Below are 27,333 nucleotides of genomic sequence, written 5' to 3'. Positions count from 1 at the left end.
TGGATGGTGTCAAGCTTCTTGAGTGTTGTTGGGCTGCACCCATCCAGGCAAGTGGGGAGTATTCCATCACACTCCTGACATGTGCCTTGTAGATGGCAGACAGGCTTTGGGGAGTCAGGAAGTGAGTATTCCCAGCCTCTGACCTGCTCTGGTATCTGCAGTGTTTATGTGGTGAGTGTAATTGAGTTTCTGGGTCAATTAAAACTCCAAATTGTAAATCAATTGTTGGTGATATCAACTATCTGATAGTTGATCAGTGATGGTAACACAATTGAGTATCAAGGTGCTGTGGTTAGATTGTCTCTAATTGAATTGCTAGTCACGTTTGTTTTTCCAGGGAACTGAAAAGTCACAACCCCTCTGTCTGCTGGGCTTTTACCTGAAGTGTTGGCTTGTTAAGAGCATCCCATGCACTTCATCCATCAAAGCTTTGTTTGGGCTTTTGATTCGAAACCACTGACCCCACAGACTTTCCGTTAGAGATGCTGCTGTCGAAACCAAATCGTCTTTGCGATCTTCTGTGACTGTGTGGTCAAATCCCATTCTTGGAGGTCAGCAATAAGAACGACAGACCATAGTGTGCAAGCTGTTGTCCTGAGCTCACTCTTTCAGCAGCTCATCTCGCTGAATGTAGACACTTTTCCTGAATAACCAAGATTATGAGAGCTAGCAAAAAGAATTCTTGCCGTGGATGTTGACTGGGATGGAGTTTGCATCCAGTGAGCCCAATTAGGAATGTCTCCAAGAAGCTATTTAATACCAATTTGGTTAGCAAGGACAAACACTGTGGTGGAGATTGAGCAGCTTGGGAGGGGGTAGGTGCCAAATTTTACTGACCTCTAGGGGTTGGCGCCTCTGTGGAGCAAAGTGTTCCCATGAGCACAGTTCTTGCTAATTTTCTTTTCTTCTTCTGCATGGACCTCCAAGATCCATGCGCAGCAGAGACCCCTAGAATTGGATGTCAATGCTGCATGCCGATCACCATGTACAGACCTGCAGAGGAAGCTGCCTGGCTCCACAGCTCAGAGAAAACCTTGCCTGTGAGCCCTGATGGAGGTCACCAGGGCTTATTTGGACAGTCTTCCCCAGCAGCAGGGGACACCGTCCACATTTGAATGCGCGGAGATGGCCTTGGGAGTTCATTTTAAGTGGCACCATTGCCCTCCAAGCAGGAAGGCTGCCCTCCATTTTCCTCCCACTTCTCCCTCAACCTTCCCATTTGATTTTCTGAGCCCCACATGTCTGCACCCCTTTATCCCACTCCTGCAGAAAATTCAGCCTGGTGCATGTGAGACACACAAACCTACAGGTTTGAGGTGGATCAATGGCTGGGCTATAGTTCCTGCTATCAATCAACTCTGTGGGTGGGCTACAGTGGGTGAGCAGAAAAAGGAGGTGAAGTAAGTAGCCATAAGAACATAACTGGGGGAGGGGGGGAGCAGCTTTGTATTTTATTTCTGGACATCTGGAATTGCACTTCCCCATTAGCCTAATGAAGAAAGCCATCAGCATGCAGGGCGTTTCTGGCCAGTCCAGTGAGAAAGAAGGTATGTCTCAGAAACTGGGGGAAGCCTTGAAGAGTTGATGCTATGGTTTTGCATCCAGCGGGAGGTCATGTTCTGACTCCTGACCCCACAATGGCAAGTGTTTCACTGACCACAAGGTGTCTCTACACCCTTACTGACCTGCCCGCACTGGGGGAAAATGCCATAACACAGTTTTACTGCCATGATAAAGATTAAACTCCAATGATGTAACAGGATATCACTTACCTTCATTAATGTACTGCATCCCATACACTTCCAACTGGCCCCTTAGTCACTAACCAGCAATGAGCTGTTAAAATGGTAGCATTATGAATGGTGGGCAGGATGAGTTCAAAACTATCTCCAAGCCCATTCCAGTCACCTTCAAAACACTGCTCATAGGGATTGGGATGTGAGTCAGACCGTTTCACACAATTTGAGAATGATGAGATACTTGCTGTGCAAAATGGCACAGAGCAGATTGGAGGCAATTTGAGCCTAATAAAAAGGATGAGAGAAGGATTGAGTTAAATATTGATTTTCCTTTTGTTTTTGGCCTCTGTAGAAATTGAGAGTGAAATAATTTTGATTTTGAATTGCCTTAGCACTTGGCAAAGGAATGACATGGTGGCTCAGTGGTTAGTACTGCTGCCTCATAGCACCAGGGACCTGGGTTCAATTCCAGCCTTGGGTGTTTGTCTGTGTGGAGTTTGCACATTCTCCCCATGCCTGCATAGGTTTCCTCCCACAGTCCAAAGATGTGCAGGTTAGGTAGATTGTCCATGCTAAATGGCCCATAGTGTCCAGGGATGTGTAGGCTAAGTACATTAGCCATGAGAAATGCAATCTTATAGGGTAGGGGTGGTGGGTCTGGGTGGGATGCTCTTCAGAGGGTCAGTATAGACTGGACAGGCCAAATGGCTTGCTTCCATACTGTAGAGACTCTCAGAATTGCAGAAGTCTAGACATGAAATAGTTTTGTGCCTAGAACTCACTCAGGATTGCGATAATTTGTTGATTCCCCATTGACTTGTGAATGCTGAAAGACTTTGCCTTCAGGCTATGGTAAATACGTGACAGTATGTGCTACACAGCCTGGCTAAATCCTTACACTTGAAACAAGGATGTTAAATCCTTTTCCATAAGTGACAATTAATGTTAAATTAATTGGTGATTTGAACTCTGAGAGTTATACAGTTTTGTTAACTAAAATGAGGCAAAAAGGAAAGGTCTTTGAAATTAGTTTGCGGATCAGCTTTGATCTGATTGAATGATGGAACAGACTCGAGGGGATAAATGACAAACTTTTATTGCTATCTTCTCATGACCCACAGATATTGCCTGTTCTACATTTAGATGGAACATTTATACAAATCATATGACTGCAAATCTACTGGAGGAGTCAAATAAGTGATATTATGCTTTATTATTTATAGTTGCTAATTCATTGTGTTCTTAATTTTCAAAATACTATGTTCTACGATTTTATTAACAGGTTGTTAATGAAAATGAGAAAGAATTCTTCCCTCATAGAGAGAGAAATGAGTGCTATTTAGGGACAGGTTTGTAATGTGGTTCATGGACATCAGGAGCTCAGTTGAAATTACCCATTAGCCTAATTAGCCATTAATTTCCTCCAGGCTGCTTGTGATTTTTTCTGCATAAACTTTTTTTTAACAACTTTTTTCTGGTTCAAGGTTCTAAATTTCCAGTGAATGACATCGACTGTATTTGATCACTATACAAGTCTCTAATTTGCAGATGTTTAGCTAATGGCACTGGACCACTTGGTATACTTTTGAGGCTATATACAGAGTTGCATACTTAGAATTGAAGGAATCAATTTTTGAACGAGAATTTCTGAGATACAAGCTTTGTTAAGAAGGCCTTCCTTCTTTGTCCTGGAGAAGTTGAATTTGCATTTGAATGGCTTGCTCAGTACTTCAGAGGGAAGTTATTGAAGATTGGACGGATGTCATTGAGTCATAGGGTCATACACATGGAAACAGACCCTTCGGTCCAACTAGTAGACACCGATCACGCTCCCAAACTAAACTTGTTCCACCTACCTGCATTTGGTCCATATCTCTCCAAACCTTTCCTATTCATGTACTAATCCAAATGTCTTTTAGCCATTGTAACTGTACCTGCATCCATCACTTCCTCTGGCAGATCATTCCAATTATGAAGAACCCTCTGTGTAAAAAAGTTGCCCCTCATGTTCTTTTTAAATCTTTTTCCTCGCATCTTAAAAATATGCCCCCTTATTTTGAACTTCCCGCCTTATGGAAAAGACATTTGCCAATCATCTTTATCTACAACCCTAATGATTTTATAAACCTCTATAAGATCATCATTCAAACTCCTATGCTCCAGTTAAAAAAAAGTCCCAGCCTATCCAGACTTTCCTTATAACTCTAACCCTCCATTCCTGGCACCATCCTGATAAATTCTTTCTGAACCCTCTCCAGTTTACTAATGTCCTTCCTATAACAGGGCAACCAGAACTGTACACAATACTCCAGAACAGGCTTTACCAACATCCTGTACAACCTCAACACGATGTCCCAACTCCTATAAACAAAGGTGTGAACAATGAAGGCAAGCATACTAAACACCTTCTTAACCACCCTGCCTACCTGTGACGCAAATTTCAAAGAATTATGTACTCGAACCCCTAGGTTTCTCTGTTCTACAACACTGCCTAGGGCCCCAACATTAATTGTATAAGTCCTGCCCTTGTTTGTATTACCACAGTGCAATACCTCACATTTATCCAAATTAAACTCCAACTGCCACTCCTCAGCCCGTTGACACAATTTGTATCATCATTAATCATGGGTGAGGTGCCGTGTCACATTTAGGCTACACTGTGTTAGAAGAGAGCACAGGGAGCCCTTACAAAAATGTGACAAATGCTTGGTCTCATTTGCTGATGCCAGCTTTTTCTTGGAGAAGACAGCATTCACACTCTCGAATTGCCCTGGTGAGAATTGGGTTTCGTTCTGCTGGAGATAGACACGACAGACTGTGGAACTGTTTTGCCAAACCCCAGAGGGACCACTTGAGGGAAATGACTACTCCATTACGAGACTTAATCCAGTTTGTACCAATGACAATGCCATTCCTAGTGGACATTGACATGTAGGAGAAAACTATCCCTATCTAGCTAGTAGATGTTGTTTTGAGTTTGGGGCATTATTGGATGAGAATGATGCATTGTTGGGCCTTGTGTTTGACAAATGCTAAAATTTACCCATTACTGCTCCCTACTGCAGGCTAGTAAGAAGGAAAAGTATCATCAGGTTCGCTCCATGATGTTTGACTTGATGGAATGGCGATCTCAGCTGCTTTCCGGAACACTGCCCAAGGATGAACTGAAAGAACTGAAGCAGAAAGTCACCTCTAGAATTGATTATGGGAACAGGTAATTATAGGAAGGCTGTTGGCTGATTTACCAAATTTTCCACCCCATTGTGTTCAACCTTGGTGGTGCTCAGTGTGATGAAACTGAATGCGGCCAAGCCCTTTCCCAGGATCCATTTTGTCAACAAACGATGGTTCAGTGTGTTGTTTATCCTTTATCTTTCTTATCTCCTGCTCCCAAGGGTTATACAATGCAGAGACCATCAGTGTTTTGTTCTCTCACATTGACATTGAATAGCTCAATGCTCAGAAAAACTCTGTAAACAGGGTAATAAACGGGCTGATCAAATTAATCATCCACAATTTTCAATTCTTTACAGGCTGCTGAAAAATTGTGAAGATAAATTCTTTAATCGGGAAACAGAATTTGCTCATATCCCAGAAGGGTTTGGGCGAAAGTCTTTGATCTATTTGATTTAATCAAATTATCAAACTTTATCATCTTCCCACCATTATTCCCATTCTTTCATAAACTAGCTTGAGAGAGAGAAAGAACCCATCGCTACATTTCAGGCTTTTTTATTTCTCAGTCAAGGACTTCTTCATGTCATCCTTTCAGATCTGGAAAGTTCCAGATTTTCTTTGCATTGGTCTCACACATGTGCCCTCCACATTGGCAAGTTTGGCATTGGCAGGGACTTTTATACAGGTATGAGGGTGACATTCACCCTGATAAAGTCCAAGACAGGGAGACCTGTTCAGAACATTCTTGTCCTGCCATGAATTGAGGCCCTTCATTCTCATTCAATTGCCAGAAAGAGAGAGAGAGAGAAAGAGAGAGATAGAGGAGAGAGACCAACATTGTCAATTTTAGGGAAGGCTCAGCATATCTCATTACATTCAGGCACTTGGTAGGCCAGCAGCAGATTGAGGATCCAAAAGCTGTCAGCCAATCTGAGGTCAGCAGCACAATTGAATGGTAGCACTGCCTGCCTGCGAGATGCTTGATTTCTGCCCAGACTGACAGATGTAAGGCCGCATCTGGTTGTAAGTGCCTTGTGTGAAAAGAGTTAAGAAAACTTTCATTCAGTTCCAAATGAATGGCCAACAGCACAAAACAAACCCTAACCTAACACTAGATTAGCATCACGCTCGGAAAAGTTTCAGAATGGTTGCTGTGGGATTCTTGACGTTAAAGCAGTTGAGCTTTGCTTGTGTGAGGTTGGATTGAGGCACGTTGCTGGCACAGATAGGAGTCTTTACTCCACTCCTCACTGCACTACACATTATTGGGGAGGGTTAGCTGACATGATTTGGAGTTCCATCCCCCCCTGCTAATGTCCTTGACCCTGACACTCAAAATTAAATGAAATATATCCAGCTTCCAATTCCTTTCAAACATCCACACCCCCCCCAACCCCTCCACCACCGTGTCCCTGTTCCTCTTGCAAGTTTGCAGGTATTGAACAAATCCATCTCTCCACTCCTTCCCAGTGGAATTGTTTGACAACATCAATGAGCAATTTTCACTTGAGGGGTAAACTGGTGAAATGGGACCTTTGCCAACCGAAGTTGTTTCCCAATTTTAGTTTGCCTTAATCAATGGAAACAGGAATCAAGTGTGATCTATAACAGGAACTGTTCTGCTAGCTGATCGCTCAAGCAGTGTGCTCTGAAAATATACTCCCTAAGTAGCTGCTGACCCATGAGGTATAACTACATGGGTGAGGTGTCAGAGTCGTTAACTCCACTTGTAGCTCCATAAGTGCCAAGTTACAAAGTAGAAAATTAAAAGGAAAAGTAAAGGAACAAAAAGAAATCTGACTTTATGTTCTTACTATGATCTTTGCAGGATCCTTGAACTTGACCTTGTTGTCAGAGATGAGAATGGCAACATTATGGACCCAGATGAAACCAGTGTAATTAGCTTATTCCATGCTCACGAGGAGGCTACAAAACAAATCTCGGAGCGTATAAAGGAAGAAATGGTATTGCTTTCATTATTTACTGACATGTTTGTGATTCTAAAGAATATAATAACTTGTGGTTGATATGGAAGGTCATTGAACCATAATAATGGTCCTCTTGAGATATCACCCAACTGAGTGAATCAAGGAAGGAATAAAGAGAATAAAAATTAGGTCACCTTTTGGATAGTAATGGTGTGAAGGGCAGATGGGGACAAGAATTCTTAGACTCTTCAGGAACAACTTTTACATCAACATGTTTCTGATCTGTGAGGAAGGAATCAGTGCAGGAGCTAGTTATAGAGTCATAGAGCCATACAGCATGGAAACAGACTCTTCGGTCCAATTCGTCCATGCTGACTAAGTTTCCCAAACTAAACTAGTCCCATTTGCCTGAAATTGCCCCATATCCCTTGAAAACTTTCCTATTCATGTTCCTGCCCAAATGTCTTTTAAATGTTGTAACTGTACCTGCATCTATCACTTCCTCTGGCAGTTCATTCCACAAACAATAGTTCTGGGGAATGAGGTGGGTTAAGTGGATCTACTGTCTGAAGGGGAGCACTTAACTAATATTGATCATAGTATCATAATGTTAGGTTTTATAGAAAATGAAAATTTTGATTCAGAATAAGAATAACAAATTGATGGAGGGCCAACATCAACAGAGTGAGAATAGATCCAACCCAGATACATTGGAATCTAAGATTAGTAGGCATAATTACACTGGAGCAAAGGGCTACTTTTAAACAGGAGATTGTTGGAGTACCGTGAAAGTATTCATGATGTGGATAGGTATAGCAAATAAATCCAGAGCTCCCTGGGTGATGAAAGAGAGACACAGTAAGCTGAAGTAGAACAAGTGTGAATATGGCATCACTAGGTGGATTATGTAATTGAAAACCAGACTGAATATAGTAAATTCAGAGAGGAAGTGAAAAACACAAATTAGAATCAAAGAAAGATCATGAGCAGTGCCTGGTAGCGAACATAAAAGAGAAGTGTGAGTTGTAGGAGAAATTTCATCTATCAGTGCTACATCGCTGCCAAGTGAAAGACCCAACTGCCTTCCAATGATACTCTATTGATCCAGCCCATGGGCATCCAGAGAAGTGATGGCTGTAGAGGTGCAGGCAGAGAGAGAGCCCTCATTGTTGTCAGTGCTCACACCAAGTCCAAATTCAGTTCAGCGTCATTACCTTGCTCTCTCACCCACAATGAGGAGCTATCCGGCTGCACTGTTCAAGAGCTGGCATTATTTTGTCAGGATTTGTCTCCCACTATTGGCATATGCCTCCCAGTCTCTGTCTATGGCCCCAATCCTTGGTTGACTGTCCCAGGCTCCCCAGATATGTGTAAATTGCTTCATCCTTACATGCACAGACGGGTACATTATTATGCATGGAACATAGTGACATCATTGTACACCTGTAGATGTAGTCTGGCTTAGGGACGTCTGTTGAAGGAACTGACTTCACTGGGCCCATTTGAGCATGTGCAAGTGGCCATTTTCACAGTCATCTTTCCATTTGGGCTAATTACTTCAAAGAGGAAATCCAAAAGTCTTTACTTGGCTTGTAAATTGTAAAAGAGTCTAACAAGAGAAGTTCTGCTAATTGTGGACTCAAAAGAGGATTTTCACATGGAGCCAGAGGGCATGACTGTTCTTCTGTCTTTGCTTAGGAAGAAGTTGTTGCCCAAGTCATAATTACAAGTGGAGATAATTGAGATGCTTGATTGGTTTAACATTGGTAAAGCGGAGTTTTTTAATAGGCTGTCGCTATTTAACGCTGATAAAACACCAGGACTGAATGAGATACATCCAAGAATACTGAGGAAAGTAAGGGTGGAAATTGCAGAGGTACTAACTATAATTTTCCATTTCTGCTCGGATTAAAAAACTGATGCTAGAAGACTGGAGAATTATGAATGTTACCTCTGCTCAAAAATGTGCAAGTTTTAACTCAGCAAGGCCAGTTAGTTTAACCTCCATGGTGCAAAAACTGTTAGAAATGATAATTCTGAATAAAATTAGTCATGACTTGGATAAATCGAAGTTAATTAAGGAAAGCTAACACAGATTTTTAAACAACAAATTATGTTTAACTAACTTAGTTGAATCTTTGGATGAAGTAACACAGAAGGTTGATGATAGCAGTGCTGTAAATGTGTTGCAGATAGATTTCTAAAAGTGCTTGACAAAGTGCCATGTAACAGAATTGTTAGCAAAGTTAGGGCTCAGGGCTTAAGAGTGCCAATAACACGATGGATACAAAATTGGCTGAGAGACAGGAAACAGAGAAGAGGCAATAAATTACTATTCAGAGTACAGAAAAGTTGATAGTGGGGGTTGGTATTGTACTTCTGATTCTCTTGATATATAATTAATGATGTAGACAGAGTATAATTTCCAAATTTATGGAAACACAAAATTAGAAATAATGTGAATTGAAAGGAGAATAGCATTAAATTACAAAAGGACATGGACAGGTCAGTGGAATGCATAGACAGTCAGCATAGAAATTTAATGCAAAAGTGATTCATTTTGGTTGCAATAATACAGGAGGCATTGTGAAAATTAAGGGAATTCTAACATAGCTGTAAAGGTAAAGGAATCTGGGGATATTATATATACACACATACATACATAAATCAATGAGTTAGTGAGGCAGATTCAGAAAGAAGTTAATAGAACGATATGGGACCTTGGGCTTATAAATAGGAGTACAGAGTACAAAGGCAAGTTAACATTCATGCAGTACTTGTATTGCATTCAGTTCAGAGCACTACACTTTCGGAAACTGCAGAAAGGATTCATGAGAATGCTTCCTGGCAATCCTGAGGAATTTCTGTTACGTGATTAAATTAGAGAAGTTAAGGCTGTTTTCTTTTCTGAAAAGGGAACGTGAAGAGGAGCTTTGATAGAGGTGGTTGAAATCATTAGGGGCTTGCGTGGAGTAGAAAGGAAAGAAGTATTCCCATTGGTTGCAAGATTGAGAACCATTGCACACTAATTAAAATCAGCAAAAAAGAATGATGACATGAGGAAAGTATTTATTCAGTATGCGGTTAAGATCAGGAATGTATCCCCTGAGAGTGTGGTCGAGGCAGATTCAATTTTTATGAGAGAATTGGATAATTATTCAAAGAGAAGCAAATGGCAGTGCCAAGAGGTAAAGTGTGAGAAATGACACTATGTGGGTTGCTCTTCTTCAGCTAGAAAAGACTGAGCAGGGTGCATGGTGTCCTTTTGACCCGTAATCATTCCAAATGATTTTATATGGAGAGTGACTGCCAACAGGGACTAAGTGGGTTGAATGTTCTGCCTCTGTGCCATGCCTTCTGACATTTCAGGCATGGATGATCACCTGCTGCAGGATGAGAAAGTAAGGGGTGGCACAGTGGCTCAGTTGTTAGCTCTGCTACCTCACGGGGCCAGGGCCCTTTGTTAGATTCCACCCTTGTATGACTGTCTGTATGGAGTTTCCCCTGTGTCTGTGTGGATTTCCTCTGGATGCTCTGGTTTCCTGCCACAGTCCAAAGATATACAGATTAAGTGGATTGGCCATGCTAAATTCAGCATAGCGTCCAGGGGTGTGCAGGCTGGGTGATTTAGCCAAGGGATATGCAGGGTTACAGGGTATGGCGGTGGATCAGGGTGGTATGTTCTTTGGAGGGCTAGTGTGGACATGATGGGCTGAATGGTCTGCTTCTACACTGTATGGGTTCTATACTGATAAATAGAGAGCAAGAAGAGGTTAATTTACTTTCGATTAGAACACCCATTCTGTGTATGTAAGTAGTGTTCCTTCACACTATAGTGTGACACGGTGACACAATTTTGTTCATGTGCTTAAAATCTGCAAGCCCAAATACCTCAAATTCAATTTGACACTTGGGCCATTTGCTCGCTAACAATTAAAGCACAATGCAACAATTGGCATATTTTTGCCTCATTCAAATGCCATTGTAAGTTCTTCTATTTGAAAATTGTGTTAAAAATTTGAGGGAGTGTCAGCTCTGTGAAATCAGGATATTACCCAAAGGACAGGTCTTTCAGAGAACCTTGCACACCACAGTTGTAATAGGTCAGTCAGTGTCTGGAAGTGAAGAGACCCAGAGAGTGAGCAACATGGAAACACTTTCATGGTTATATCACTTATTTGTAATATTTGGAATGTACTTGAAAAGTTTTTTTTCGCATCTAGCACAAATGTCTTGGTTGGCACAATGACGACTTGTGACTGTTGTAATTTTGCCATCACACTCTGTCAGCTTGTTAAAACATCAGTCTCGATTGTTGTTTTTCTGCTAATATTGGCTGCAGAGCTGCCAGCTCAGGATTTCTATCTGAAAGAATATGCACCTGCTGTGATCTTTAGACCAGGGGTGGTCTTCACAACTGGCCATTTTGACAGACCATGCCGTTAACGGTATCAGACAAAGATGAGAATGCAACTTGCCTCCTGTTGTCTTCCAAGGAGATTTGTTTAAAATAGCTATGGTTGGAAGAAAACAGAGGAAATTTCAAGCAAATCCGAAACACACTCCTGCTCAAAAATCTCTGAAAAAGAGACTGAGCAAATTTCTTAAAGGAGAGGAAGGAAGGATTTTCTGTCCTGACAATGTCGTATGTGTCCAAAGTCCACAATAGACATTACTGACATTTGACTTTCCCCATTCACCTCTCCAAAAGGAAGTACAAATTGCTAAAGTTATCTTTTTACTGAAACAAGTTTCCTCTACCTTTCTGATTATCTTAGTGAAACTAGCTGTATGCATAAGAGCTGGACTTGTGCCAACTGGAGATGCTGCAGGGCAACATCAGGAATCTACTAGAATGCAGTATTGGGAGAAAGCATTAAACTACCTCGATGTGAGCAGCTATTAGGCAGTCTACAGTGGGGCAGCTTTTAAATATAGAACATCTGTTCCCTGCGTATAACAGAGGTACAGTGTATTTGGCCCACCATGTCTGTGCTGACTGTGATGCTACTTTAAAATAGCCCCACCTGTCTGCAAGTGAGCTATTTTCTTTTTGTTCATGTGTCTGTCTGAATGTTCCTTAAATGTAAAAACCAAAAGCACTGCAGATGCTGTAAATCAGGAATGAAAACAAAGTTGCTGGAAAAGCTCAGCATCTGTGAAGAAAAAATCAGAGTTAGCGTTTCGGGTCCGGTGACCCTTCCTCAGAACTTCTCTACTAAATACTTTAGTAAAGTCCACATAGACAACATCCACTGCCTCACCCTCATCAATCATCTTCATCACTTCCTCAAAATTCTCAATCAAGTTTGTGAGACATGACCTCCCCTGCATAAAGCCAAGCTGATGATCCTGAATAAGTCCATTCTGCTCCAAATATGTGTAAATCCTGCCCCTAAGAATCTTCTCCAATAATTTCCCTACCGCTGATGTAAGGCTGACCAGCTTATAATTTCCTGGATTTTTCTTGTTGCCCTTCTTGAACAAGGGAACTAACATTGGCTATTCTCCAGTCATCTGGGACTTCACCTGGAGCTAAACAGGATCTCTGTCAAGACCTCAGCAATCTCTTCCCTCACTTCCCTCAGAACCCAGGGATAGGTCCTATCAGACCATGGGGACTTATCCACCTCAATGGTTTTCAAACACCAAACACCTCCTGTTTCTTAATATTGACATAGTTTGGAGCATCAACAAAACTCGCCATCTCTAAACTCGCCATCATCCATGTCCTTTTTCCTTGGTGAACACTGATGTGAAATACTCATTAAGGACTTCACCCACTTTCTCTGGCTTCACACATAAATTCCCTTCTCTGTCATTGAGTGGACCTACCCTTTCCCTAGTTACACTCTTGCTCCTAATAAACATATAAAACGCCTTGGGATTCTCCTTAATCCTCCTTGCCATGGACATTTTGTGATCTGTTAGTGTCATAGAAAGGTACAAAATGGAAACAGACCCTTCAGTCCAACTCATCCATGTTGACCAGATATCCTAAATTAATCTAGTCCCGTTTGCCAGCATTTGGCTCATATTCCTCGAAACCCTTCCGAATCAGAAACCCATCCAGATGCCTTTCAAATGTTGTAATTCTACCAGCCTCCACCACTTCCTCTGGCAGTTTATTCTATACACGCACTAACCATTGCATGAAAATATTGCACCTTAGGTCCCTTTTAAATCTTTTCACTCTCACCTTAAACCTATGCCCTCCAGTTTTGGATTCCACTACCCTGGGAAAAAGACCTTGACTATTCACCCTATCCATGCCCTTCATGATTTTATAAACTTCAGCCTCTGATGCTCCAGGGAATATAGCCCCAGCCTATTCAGCCTGTCCCTATAACGCAAACCTTCTAACCCTGGCAACATCCTTGTAAATCTTTTCTGAACCCTTTCAAGTTTCACAACATCTTTCCTATAGCAGGGAGACCAGAACTGAATGCAATCCTCCAAAACTGGCCTATTCTTCTAGCCCTCCTAGATTTCTGTTTCCTAAACATTATGTATGCTTCCTTTTCCTCTTTAACCCAATTTACAACATTTGTTTTTATCCCAGGTTCCTGAATCTTGCCATCCTTATCTTTAATCCTCACAGGAACGTGCTGGTCCTGAGCTCTGGTCAACTGACTTTAAAAAGACTCCCACATCTCAGATGTGGATATACCTTCAAACAGCTGCCAGCAATCCATTTTTTTCCAGTTCCTGCCTAATACTGCTGTAATTAGCCTTCTCCTAATTGAGCACTGTCACCTGAGGACCAGTCTTATCCTTATCCATAGCTATCTTAAAACTTACGGAATTATGATCCCTGTTCCCAAAATACTTCTCCACTGAAATTTTGATCACCTGGCCAGGCTCATTCCTCAATACAAGGTCTAATATGGCCACTTCCTGAGTTGGACTATCTACATATTGTTTCAAGAATCCCTCCTGGATGCACCAAATAATTTGTACCCCATCTATGCCCCTTGCAGTAAAGGAGTCCCTGTGAACATTGGATAAATTAAAATCACCCAATACCACAGCTCTGTGGTTTTTATATCTTTCCACGATCTGCTTACATATCTGTTCCTCCAATTCCCAATGGCAATTGGGATAGCCTCATCACAGAGATTGCACATTTCCTATTCCAAAGTTTTACCTAAATGGCCTTGCTGGAAGAGCCCTCCAAGATGTCATTTCTTTGTGTAGCTGTGACATTCTCTTGAATCAGTAATGCAACTCCCCCAGTACTTTTACATCCCTCTGTAAACACCTGAAACATCTAGTCCCTGGAACATTAGGCTGCCAATTCTGCCCTTCACTCAACCAAGTTTGTGTAATGTCCACCACATAGTAGTCCCATGTACTAATCCAGGCTCTAAGCTCATTTGCCTTGCCTATGCTGTTTGTATTAAAATTAATACACTAGTCCTGCCGTGTTCATTAATATGGCCCCACCTGTCCTTCCGACTAGTCTTGATTTAGCCTTCTCGTCTCTTCAAACCCTCCATATGCTGACCCGCTGCTCTGCTGTGGGAGTTTTGAAGCTGGGCCTTTGACAGTGAAGAGTTAGAATCTCTTATAAAGGGGACAAAGTTTCAATGACATTTGTTAACCAGCAGTGTCACTCTTGATCAGAAATATGTGGGATCTATCTAGACTATATCTGTTTGATGTGCTCTGTCGGGTTTTTGACCACAGTTTGTTTGTTACTCATATTTGCCTCATGTCAAATCTGAATGATCAATTGTTAGTTCTTTAAGTATTTTAGATTTTCTAAACTCTATTTTTGCACAAGAAAATTTTTTGCTTGTTCAAAACTGGAATATCAAGGCTTTATTCTTTTAGTAAGTACTTCTGATCCAAAACTATGCTTTAAACAAAAGAATTACTGGTCCCTCGCCAGACTTTAACATAGATTTGGCAGTCCTGTCAGTGATCATAACAAGTTTAAAAAAGAAAAATCTCTGAACCTGCTTCACGCAATTGACTGACATGCACTTTCTTTTTAAAGTTGATATGTGACACCATTCTGTTCAGTCAGCTTCAGACAGTGTGATAGCAAGCATTTGTTATGACAGATGTCGCTATTTTGAATGTTTGGCTGGCTTCAAATACTACTAAGAAAAATGAAAAAAAAACTGCGGATGCTGTAAAAATCAGAAGCAAAAGCAGAAATTGCTGGAAAAACTCAGCAGTTCTGGCAGCAACTATGGAGAGATATCAAAGTTAATGTTTCAGGTCGATTGGTCACTGGACCTGAAACGTTAACTCTGATTTCTCTCCGCAGATGCTGCCAGAACTGCTGAGCTTTTCCAGCAATTTCTGTTTTTTTTTGTTTTTGTTTCAAATGTTGTTGGTAGTTTTTGGTCAACAGGGGGTCAATTGAAATTTTTAACAGGCTGTAAAAACTGAATATTTTTTCGATGTAGTTTCTCGTTTGGTTAAAAAACCAAATGGGCATTCAATTGATTACAATTTTTTTTTGTGCTGGAATTTCCTTTAAGTGAGTTAGCTAGGGAGATGGCATAGCCAAATTGAGTTGGCATTGGCTGGCATGAGCACCCTGAGGTGGAATGGGGTGGCATGTTTGTTGTGTGAGGTTAAGATGCCAGGCTTCAGAGGTCTTTAAACACGAGAATCTTGGGCTCCTATTGTTGAAGATCTGAACCAGCCTTTCCAACTAGCCCACCTCTTGCCCACACTACTTATAAATTCCATCAGGCTTACAACACGCACTGTGAACACTCCCGCTCTGCAAAGTCAGAAGAACAAAAAGAACAAAAGAGAAGTACAGCACAGGAACAGGCCTTTCAGCCCTCCAAACCTGTACTGATCATCATGCCCCAACTAATCTAAAAAACAAACCTCCTGCCCTTATTTGGTCCATATCCCTCTATTGCCTCCTTATTCATGTAACCATTCAGATGCCTCTTAAATATCACTAGCATGCCCGCTTCTACCAACACTTCTGGCAGCGCATTCCAGGCTCCTACCACTCTCTGTGTGAAAACCTCCCTTGCACATCTCCCTTAAACTTTCCTCCTCTGTGCCCCCTTGTAATTGAAACTTCAATCCTTGGAAAAAGCATTTGACTATTCACTCTGTCTATGCCTGTCATAATTTTGTAGACTTCTATCACGTCTCCTCTCAACTGCCTTCTTTCCAGTGAAAATAATTCTAGTTTTTTTAACCTTTCCTCATAGCCAATGTCCTCGAAACCAGGCAACATGCTGGTAAATCTTCTCTGCACGCTCACCAAAGCTTCCATGTCCTTCTGGGTTATGGGAAGAAAGCAAGATTAGGCTATAGAGTTGGGTGATCAGCCATGATCGTGAAGAATGGTGGAGTAGGCTCGAAGGGCTGAATGGCCTCTTTCTGCTCCTATCTTCTATGTTTCTATATCTCTATGTTAATCACCTAGGGCACCTGTGTTGCCACTTTTAGGGAACTGTGGACCTGCACGCCCAGATCCACCTGTATCTTAATGTCCCTAAGGTTTCCGCTATTTACAGTATAATGCACACTTAAATATGATCCTCCAAAAGGCATCACCTTGCAATCGTCTGGATTAAACTTCATCTGCCATTTCTGTGCTGAACTCACCAATCCATCTACATCCTGTTCTATCCTTTCACAATCAGCATGATCAGCTACTCCACTAACCTTCGTGTCATCTGTAAACTTATTAATTAGACCATCAACATCTTCCTCCAGATAATTTATATATACTACAAACAACAGAGGACTTAAGATTGATCCCTGTGGAACACCACTAGTTACCGGTCTCTGTTCTGAAAAACACCCTTCCACCATTACCTTCTGTCTTCTATGACCAAGCCACTTTTGTATCCATCCTAGCCAGTCCACCGCAAATCCTATGTGATTTTAGTTTTTGTACCAATCTGCCATGTGGGACTGAATCAAATGCCTGACTAAAGTCCATATAAACAACATCCACAGTACTTCCCGCATCAATTATCTTTGTCACCTTTTCAAAACATTCAATCAGGTTGGTGAGACATGGCCTTCCCCCTACAAAACCATGCCATCTGTGACTAACTAGTCCATTTTATTCCCAATGTGCATACATCTTGTCCCTCAGTATCTTCTCAAAGAGCTTCCCCACCACAGACATCTGGCTCACTGGCCTATAATTTCCTGGATTATCCCTGCTTCCTTTCTTAAACAAGGGAACAACATTGGCTAATCTCCAGTCTTCTGGAATTTGCCTGTGGTCAAAGAGGATGTATCTGCTAATGCCCCAACTATTTCTTCCCTTGCCTCCTGCAGTAACCTGGGATGGATCCCATCTAACCCTGGGGATTTGTCTACCTTAATGTTATTTAGGATACTCAAAACTTCCTCCTTCAACATATTAACATTCTCTCGAGTATTCACACACTCATCCCTGACCTCAACATCAATCATGTCCTTCTCCTTGGTGAATACCGATACAAAGTACTTATTAAAGATCTTTCCCACTTGTTGTGGGGCTCCACACATAACTTCCCTCCTTTGTCCTTGTGTGGGCTTATTCTTTCCCTTGCTACCCTCGTTCTTCTAATATATGCATAAAAAGCCTTGGGATTCTCCTTCACTCTGTTTGCTATAAACATTTCATGGCCCCTTTTAGCCTTACTAATTCCATGTTTAAGTTCTTTCCTAATTTCTCCATACTCCTCAATGGCTTTGTTAATTTGTAGCTGCCTTGACCTATCATATGCTTCCTTTTTTCCTTTAGACTATGCTTACAATTTCCCTTGTCATCCATGCTTCCTGGATCCTGCCATTCCTACCCTTCAGTTTTGCAGGGACATGCATGTCCTGCACTTTAACCAACTGGTCTTTAAAAGCCTCCCACATGCGAGATGTCCTAACCCAATTAAACACCCTCACCTGAGGGCCACTCTTGTCCTTGTCCATGACTACTCAAAATCTTATGGAGTTATGGTCACTGAGCTCAAAATGCCCTCCTGCTGAAACATCGATCACCTTTCCTGGCTCATTCCCTAGTACCAAGTCCAGTATGGCCTCCTCTCTGGTTGGAGTGTTAACATACTGTCTCAAATAGCCCTCCTGGACATATCTAAAAAATTGCTCACCATCTGAACCCCTGGATCTAAGGGAGACCCAGTCAATAAGAGGAAAGTTGAAGTCACCCACCACAACTACCCTGCTTTTTTCACACCTTTCCAGTATCTGATTACATAACTGATCCTCTCTCTCCCGTGGGCTGTTGGGAGTATTATTGAAAACTCCCAACATTGTGATTTCACCCTTGTTATTCCTGAACTCCACCCATAATGCCTCACTGCAAGATTCCTCCGATAGGCACACAACTATGATGTGATCCCCAATCAACAATGCAACTCCCCCACCCCTTTTGTTTTCCTTTCTGACCCATCTAAAACAGTGATATCCTGGAATGCTAAGCTGCCAGTTCTGCCCCTCCTTTAACCATGTCTCCATAATGGCAATAACATCATAATCCCATACAGTAACCATGCTCTTAGTTCATCTGTCTTACCTATCATTCTTGCATCGAAGTAAAAGCACTCCAACCTCCAGTCTCTCTGAGCTCCACGACTTCCCTCCGCCTGCTCTTACTCTGCGCTATGCATATCTCAGTCTCACTTTTGACTCCAGTCCCTGCACTTACTGGCCTGCTGTTTTGGTTCCCACCCCCCATGCCACACTAGTTTAAACCCTCCTGAAGAGCTCTAGCAAACCTCCCACTCAGGATATTGGTGCCCCTCCAGTTCAGGTGCAACCCATCCTTCTTGTAAAGGTCTATCCTTCCCCAGAAGACATCCCAATGATCCTCATCCATATCTACCTACACCAGCTCTGTAACCATGTGTTCAACTGCATTCTCTCTCTGTTCTTAACCTCACCAGCCCGTGGCACAGGTAGTAATCCTGAGATTACTGCCCTGGTAGTCCTGCATTTTAGCTCACTACCTAACTCCCTGAATTGTCTTCAGAGTTCCTCTAACTTCTTCCTACCTATGTCATTTGTGCCAATGTGGGCAATGACTTCTGTCTGTTTTCCCTCCCGTTCCAGGATGTCCCGTACCCGCTCAGTCCTGGCGAAGTCACATAGGTGTTGCATTTTGGGCTGTGCAAAGGTGCACAGTTTGAGTTTTTCCAAGCTCAAAGGCAAATTCAGCCACAGATCTCATCTTTGGCTCCATTGGTAGCTTCCTTGCTTTTAAACATTGAAAATATGCATTCTCCATGGACATGAACACATGGTTTGACACTAGATGTTGTGCAGGAGGACTACACTGTCAGAAGTGAGACATTTGAAATGAAATATTATAGCAGGCCTCTGTCTGCTTTCTCAATTGGATAAGAAAGATCTCAAAGCCCTATTTAGAAGATAGGAAAATTTTCCCGGTGTCCTTACAATACTTTCCCCTCAATCAATATCACCAAAACATCCTCTCATTGTTATTTGTAAGCCTTTTGCTATCCTGAAAATTGGCAGCTGTGTTTCCACTTTGTGAGAGTTATTGCAGCTTAAAATAACTTGATGTACATCTGTATGTCCTGAACTTGAGACAGGCACTACATAAATGCATGCCTTTCTTTCTGCATTAGTTTAGGTTATACTGGTTGAGTTTCAGAAAATGCCACAGCTAAAATAAATAAAATTTGGGATCAAGGGATAGTGAGTTGAACTGATGTCAAGTTAAAAATTGAATTAATTATTTAAAATATAATTGTAAGTGCGTGTGTGTATGTTTAATATTTGAATAGATTTATTAATTCAGTTTTAACTAGATATGATGTAGGAGCTAGAAACCTCTTTTTAACAAAAGTTGTTGAGCTAAGCAGGCAGTCATTTCCCTTGACGTACCTAAAGAAAACACTTCGTTTTATTATTGTGACTTACCACAGCTCTCAGGAGAGTGCTGTGAGCTGTTTTGAAGGGCAGCCATCACTGCTGTATTCAAAAATTAGCCCAGCTTACATGCCCAAATCCCAAAGCAGGACTTTAGCCTACAACATTCTGCTTCAGAGTGAAAGAGTGTCCTACCAACTGAACAAAGCTGTCCCACAAGAGAATAAAAAATGAAAGCAAACAATGATAAATTACTGAGAAGCTTAGACTGTGGCTAGTAAAGAAGTTCACTCTCCCAGGGTTTCGGTGGATTTTGAGTGCAGGATGCAGGATGAAAATGTTAAGAGGGACAGTGTCTGTCGGCACTTGGTACTGATTCCAACTTTGATAGTAAACTGGGGCAGACTGTAAAAGTCAGGTATACAGTGAAGATCTGAGGACTGTGGGACTTCACACATTTGCACCATTAATTTTGCACTTTGACCTTGAGTCGCTTAGCGGCCGGATTCAGAGAGGAAGCATAACTTCACAAACTGAAACCCACATCTTCTGCAGAAAGGTTTCCAGAAAAAACATACAAGAATTGTCACTCTTCTCTCTGATGAAATGGGATACGCTGCTCCCAATGTGGCCTTCTCTACATCAGTGAGACTGAGTGTAGGCTCAGAGACCGTTTCGTAGAGCATCTGCGCTCTATACACGACTCACAACAACACCTTATGGTCACCAACCATTCTAACTCCTCCTCCCACTCCCTGGGTGACATGTCCATTCTGGGCCTCCTCCAGTGTCACAATGATGCCACCCGCGAACTGGAGGAGTAACACCTCATATTCCGCCTTGGGAGCCTACAGCCCGATGGCCTAAACATGGAATTCACCAGTTTTAAAATCTCCCCATCCCTGGCCTCATCCCATGTCCAACCCTCCTTCTCATCCTCACCTCCTTGACCTGACACAACCTGTCCATCTTCTCTTCCATCCATCCCACTGACCAATCCCCACCACTCCCTATCTGCACTCACCTATCACCATTCCACCAACCTTCCCCAGTCCCATCCTTCCTCTCTCTATTTATTGCCCAGCTCCCACTCCCTCCCCATTTCTGAAGAGGGGTCCTGACCCAAAATGTCAACTTTTCTGCACCTCTGATGCTGCCTGGCCTGCTGTGTTCCTCCAGCTCCACACTGTGTTTTCTCTGACTCCAACATCGGTAGTTCTTGCTATCTCTGAGTGATATACATTTTGCACATGTTTTTGAGATTTTGAAACATAGGAGAAACTTATTTAACAGTGATGAGGTTTTGATATTAAGTTGCAACTTTAGTATTTAAGGCCAAAACTCTGTTGACATTCAGGGTTGGATAAGTGGGTGATTAAAGGGATCTATATGTATCTAAAAACAGTATAGTTACTGTGAAATATTTACATGGAGCGTAAAAGTTGACACATTCTATCAAATGGCATCTTCCTTTGTTGTAACTCCTCTGCATCTTGCCCCCTTCTCCCACCAGTCCAAAGGAGGTCAGTTTCTTAAATTGTCCGATAAACTTGAGAAGCATTTACAGCACTGAAGATTTTGAGTGAGGCTTTCTTCAATACTCCTCCACCGAACATTGTAAACGTAAAACTGGAGGCATTAGATCTGAAGAAATTTTTTCATTTTCTATTGTTTGAACAAAATGGAAATGCTGCCATTTTTTACTACGTTATATCTCATAAGTTTGAAATGTATCTTTGGACAAGATTGGAAGATCCCATTCAGATCCATTTGACTTCTCCAGAAATCTCAAAAATTATTATTATTATGGACTAGACTAAATTCCCTCAAAATATATTACGAAGATTGTCTAGACTATAATTTTTCTTACTTTAAAGTTAAGTGCCTGGTTAAACTGCTAGTTTTGAATCAAAACACACTTTATTCATACACCATAATTAAAATACACCATAGTTAAAATACAACAAAAGAAAGAAAAAAATACCTGGAATAACAACTCTATTAGAAAACGTAAACAGAATAATAGCTTATTTAACGACTAAACAGTAACTGCTCTAATATAGTAACGTCCAATAAACACACCCTTGGCAAAGGCAAATTTGGTAAAATAGATTGTCTCACATGTAATTCTTTAGTCCAGCAAGAAAAACATCAAGAGAAAACTCTGAGAGAGAGAGAGGAAGAGACAGTAGCAGGGAGAGATGTACTACAGCTTCCAGACCTGGCTTCAAGATCCCAGCAACTGCCACTGAAAATCTAAAACTAAAAATCTTAATTCTGTGGGAGCTTGATCCCACCCATCAATGATGCTTCTATTGTTCCAACATTTTTTAAAAAATCAAGACCTCACAACCTGTTTACTTTATTGGCTTTGGAGCAGACTGCCCAGCTCCTCTATCTCAACCTTTCTTCATAAAATAAACCAAGACAAAATACATCTCTTAAACCCTTGTATCACCACACTATATACTATTCTACTTTTAAACACCATCCATCGTTTGCTCAGTATTCTCCCTGCAGAACTGAGGAAGGTACAAGTTCAAACAGGAGAAGGATACGATGTGAAACAAGGACTAGAACCAAAACAGAAATTGCAGGACGAACGCAGCAAACCTGGCCGCATCTCTGGAGTGAAAGCAGAGTTAATGTTTCGAGTCCAGTGAACCTTCTTCAAACTAGTTACTAGTTCTAAAGAAGGGTCACTGGTCTCAGAATGTTATCTCTGTTTTCTCTTCACAGATGCTGCCAGGCCTAATGAGTTTCTCCAGCAAATTTTGTTTCCGTTTCAGTCTTCCAGCTTCCAGACTTCTTTGTTTTATTTGAGAAAAGGACTGAAATCTATCCTAATATCATTTGAGGTTCATGACACTCACTGCCAAAAATTAACAGCACTTGCATATAAAACTGAGACGTAGCAAACATCAGCAATGACTTTGGTCGAGTGAAGCAGAAAACTCCAGTGAACAGCTTGTGAACAACTTTATTGACATCCTCTCAGCTTCTCAAAGTCGCCTTGTACTTCACACTCTGCCAAAAATAAATTAAATCATCTGTAATTGTTTCTGGGACACCATCATCTGATCATTCCACACATGACAAGCCTGACATTTAGAGTTTTTGAGAAGATTTGTAGCTCAGGTTGTGGATGAGGTTACAGCCTTGCTTGCTGAGCCAGTGTGTTTGATCGCAGACATTTCGTCACCCTGCTCGGTAACATCCTCACTACGCCTCCAGTAAAGCGTTGGTGCTCTGTTGGGCTTGTACCAGAATTGCGCAAAGCAGAACAGAAGCATATATACGGAGTTTTTACTGCATACCCAAAAAGCACAATCCACTGTTACCTCCGTGACAGACTATATCAAGAAAACACAACATAGCCAGACACACTGGTCACCATCAGAGACATATCAGAGATGACCACAAGACTACTCAGACCTCTGAGTATCAGGATAGCCTACAACCAACAACTATCCTGAGACAACTACTGACGAATGTAAAGGATCCTGTACCCACAACCAATAAAACTGGGGTAATATACAAAATACCATGGAAGGGCTGTGAGAAATATAACATCGGCCAAACTGGAAGAAAACTGTCAATAAGGATACACGAATGCCAACTCGCCACCAAGAGACACAACCAGTTCTCACTAGTCTCAATACACAATGAAAAAGAAGGACATGAATTCGACTGGGACAACGCATCTGTAATAGCACAAGCCAGACAGAGACATGCCAGGGAATTCCTGGAGGCCTGGCATTCCAATCGGAACTCCATCAACAAACACATTGAACTGGACCTGATATACAAACCACTGAAGAACAGAACCAGAAATGATGCCAACCACCCCAGCAAATAAGACATATAAATAACAAGCAGGACAGATCACCAACGCTTCACCGGAGGTGCACTGACGATGTTACCGAGCAGAATATGAGACGTCTGCAATCAAACACGCCAGCTTGGCGAGCAAGTCTACAACCTCAAGCCTGACATTTGCTGCAGAATATTTAAAGGAGTAAGGAGCATGGAGGGATGGAGGAAATTAGATGAATGGCTATTCCAGGAGCATTGGGAAAATAGAGAGAGGGAGACTTCAAGGGACGGTGCATCATATCATAAGAAGGGGTTACTCCTTGAAAGACAAAGGTTCTGATAAATTCCTGCACCAGTCTATCTTTGAATTAGTGTGAATAGCCAAAGAAAAAAGGATGTCCAATTTAGGGAACAGGTAAGAGAGGATGAGCAACATTATGAAAGGAAAAATGAAGGGAGAATTGCTGGTAAAATTATCTCAGCCAAAGTCATGCACCTTCAGGTTACTAATTAGGGAGTTGCATTGAGGCCTCACTTTGTAATTTGTGTGGAGATATATTCATGTGACAAAGAAACATATTGACTCTGCTTGTTTCTGCAGTCTCAGACTCAAACTGATAGCTCCACTTTTGCGCGGATGGCATCATCCCCAACACACAGCCTCTACGTGTTTGTACGAAACTTTGTGTGTCGGATAGGAGAGGATTCTGAACTCTTCATGGCATTGTACGACCCTCAGAAACAATCGATCATCAGGTGAGTTGACTATTGAACCCTGCTTTGGATGGCACGGTATGTCAGTGGTTAGCACTGCTGCCTCACAGCGCCAGGGATGCAGGTTTGATTCCAGCCTCAGGAGACTGTCTGTGTGGAATTTGTACATTCTCCCTGTGTCTGCGTGGGTTTCCTCCCAGAGTCCAAAGATGTGCAGGTTTGATGGGATGACCATGCTAAATTGCCCATGGTGTCCAAGGGAATGCAGGCTAGGTGGGTTAGTTATGGGAAATGCATTGTTATGTTATAGGGTGGGGGGCTGAGGTGGATGATCCTCAGAGGGACACTGCAGGCTCTCTCTTTCCACACTGTAGGGATTCTGTGATTCATTCGCACATCTTTATTCGTTGGGCAACTTCTGGATAAACTAACTGGCTTCATCACATTTCTGAACAAAGTGACCTTGGCCTGAAACATTAAAGGAGTGAACCAGTGCAAAAAGATTGCTGATGAATAACATTTTCAGGCTGCGTGGGCAGAGCCTTTCCATCCTGGAGCTGGGAAAGGAGCTTGGTGAGGTGGGATAGACTAGAGGCCTACTTCCTCCTCGCTTGGGCCTGAATTACATTATGGGTGGGAAGGCTACACCTTCACAGCCCATTGACAATTGAGGTCCTTGAGTGACGATTCCATGACCATTTAATGGCCTATTCCCTTCCAGGCTGCGATTATCCCAGCTCCAGGTGGTTAAAAAAGAGTCAGTCCACCTGACTGGAAAATGGATGAAGTCAGACTGTTCATTGGAGGGTGGCTGTTCCTCATCTTGCACTCACTTGTGCATGATCAAGGGATTGGACATATGGAAGAGGGGGAGGCTGCTAGAAATGATACAATTACCCTCGCTTCTAATACCTCTGCCCCCTGAATTCCTGCAATACCTAATCCCAGAATTAACCCTTCCCCTCATCAAAAAACATTTACTCGATCCCTTTGATTTTAATGATGTTGCTTGTCCTGGTAGCAACAATGGCCCACTTGGTGGCACTGGAATGAGAACTGCTTGGCAGTAAAGACCATGCATTGTTCCATCAAAGGGGACATGTTAATGGAGGACAGCTCAGATATCCAAATCACAGCTCTCCTACAAAATGTGGTGCTGTCTGTCTTGTGACAAGCACACAACGGAAGCACATCTAGACTTGACTAAATCGTTCATGTTTCTCTCCTCTCTTCTCCAGTGAGAATTATTTAGTGCGGTGGGGGAGTGGGGGCCTCCCAAAAGAAATCGATATGTTGAACAACCTGAAAGTGGTGTTTACGGTAAGTATTCTATTGCAGAAAATACGGAGGCATGGGATTGAGGGTGATTTAGCGGTTTGGATCAGAAATTGGCTAGCTGTAAGAAGACAGAGGGTGGTGGTTGATGGGAAATGTTCATCCTGGAGTTCAGTTACTAGTGGTGTACCTCAAGGATCTGTTTTGGGGCCACTGCTGTTTGTCATTTTTATAAATGACCTGGATGAGGGCGTAGAAGGATGGGTTAGTAAATTTGCGGATGACACCAAAGTTGGTGGAGTTGTGGATAGTGCGGAAGGATGTTGCAGGTTACAGAGGGACGTAGATAAGCTGCAGAGCTGGGCTGAGAGGTGGCAAATGGAGTTTAATGCGGAAAAGTGTGAGGTGATTCACTTTGGAAGGAGTAACAGGAATACAGAGTACTGGGCTAATGGTAAGATTCTTGGTAGTGTGGATGAGCAGAAAGATCTCGGTGTCCATGTGCATAGATCACTGAAAGTTGCCACCCAGGTTGATAGCGTTGTTAAGAAGGCGTACAGTATGTTAGGTTTTATTGGTAGAGGGATTGAGTTTCGGAGCCATGAGGTCACGTTGCAGCTGTACAAAACTCTGGTGCGGCCGCACTTGGAGTATTGCGTACAGTTCTGGTCACCGCATTATAGGAAGGATGTGGAAGCATTGGAAAGGGTGCAGAGGAGATTTACCAGGATGTTGCCTGGTATGGAGGGAAGGTCTTATGAGGAAAGGCTGAGGGTCTTGAGGCTGTTTTCGTTAGAGAGAAGAAGGTTAAGAGGTGACTTGATAGAGACATACAAGATGATCAGAGGATTAGATAGGGTGGACAGTGGGAGCCTTTTTCCTCGGATGGTGATGGCTAGCACGAGGGGACATAGCTTTAAATTGAGGGGTGATAGATATAGGACAGATGTCAGAGGTAGGTTCTTTACTCAGAGAGTAGTAAGGGCTTGGAATGCCCTGCCTGCAAAAATAGTAGACTCGCCCACTTTAAGGGCATTTAAATGGTCATTGGATAAACATATGGATGATAATGGAATAGTTTAGGTTAGATGGGCTTCAGATTGATTTCACAGGTCGGCGCAACATCGAGGGCCGAAGGGCCTGTACTGTGCTGTAATGTTCTATGTTCTATGTTCTATGTTCTATTGAAATGTAGCCTGTTCAAATACATGGCGCAGTACTAAATCATCCCAAACCAGAAAGACCAAGACTTAATCCCAGATCTGTAATGAGCAGGCTGGGCTTTGCCATGACAACAGTTGGAGCACTATAATTGCCTTCAGTCACATTGAAGTAGCAAGCAGAAAAATTCAGAAAGGTTTCCTGCTTTTGAGTACAGTCCAGTGTCTTGTATGGCAATGTGCCAATGGATGCCAGTTCAAGATGGTTTGCATTGCAGTGATGCATCTTGCGTTAAACATACTTGTGACATTCAAGGTCTGGTTTACACAGGAAAACTGACCACCTGCCCAATGTTCGGAAAGCTGCCATCAGCCTTGGAGTTGTACCACGCAAAGGGTCAGCAAAGGAAAAAGCAAACAGCAATAATAACCCTCAAATAATAATTCTCAAACTGTAATATGCCACCCCTGCAGCTTTAACAGTATATCCATTTGATACGAAATCGCTCTAATAACTTTTGTGAACGGGCCATTAATAAGCAGGTGATTAATATCGCAAGCAGCAGAAAAGAAGGGGAAGGTCACTTCATATCAGGAAATAACTTACAGCCTAAAGAAAGGCATATTTATTGGTCAGCACCACACACACACACACACACACACACACACACACACACACACACACAC

General features: G+C 42.2%; 1 protein-coding gene across 1 annotated transcript in view; it reads left to right on the top strand.

Annotated features, from left to right (window-relative positions):
• LOC109937103 (dedicator of cytokinesis protein 2-like) overlaps positions 1 to 27,333 on the top strand; it is a 587,118-nt gene that overhangs the window by 84,037 nt on the left and 475,748 nt on the right. Inside the window, exons 6-9 of the mRNA XM_048603933.1 lie at positions 4,805 to 4,953; positions 6,745 to 6,880; positions 24,099 to 24,253; positions 25,450 to 25,531. Coding sequence (XP_048459890.1) covers positions 4,805 to 4,953; positions 6,745 to 6,880; positions 24,099 to 24,253; positions 25,450 to 25,531 — 522 coding nt within the window. The remainder of the gene's footprint in view (positions 1 to 4,804; positions 4,954 to 6,744; positions 6,881 to 24,098; positions 24,254 to 25,449; positions 25,532 to 27,333) is intronic.

Source organism: Rhincodon typus, chromosome 12 (assembly GCF_021869965.1).
Source record: "Rhincodon typus isolate 14 chromosome 12, sRhiTyp1.1, whole genome shotgun sequence".
NCBI classification, from domain to species: Eukaryota; Metazoa; Chordata; class Chondrichthyes; order Orectolobiformes; family Rhincodontidae; genus Rhincodon; species Rhincodon typus.
The sequence above is the reverse complement of the archived record's forward strand: the minus strand, read 5'-3'. Positions and strand labels throughout refer to the sequence as shown.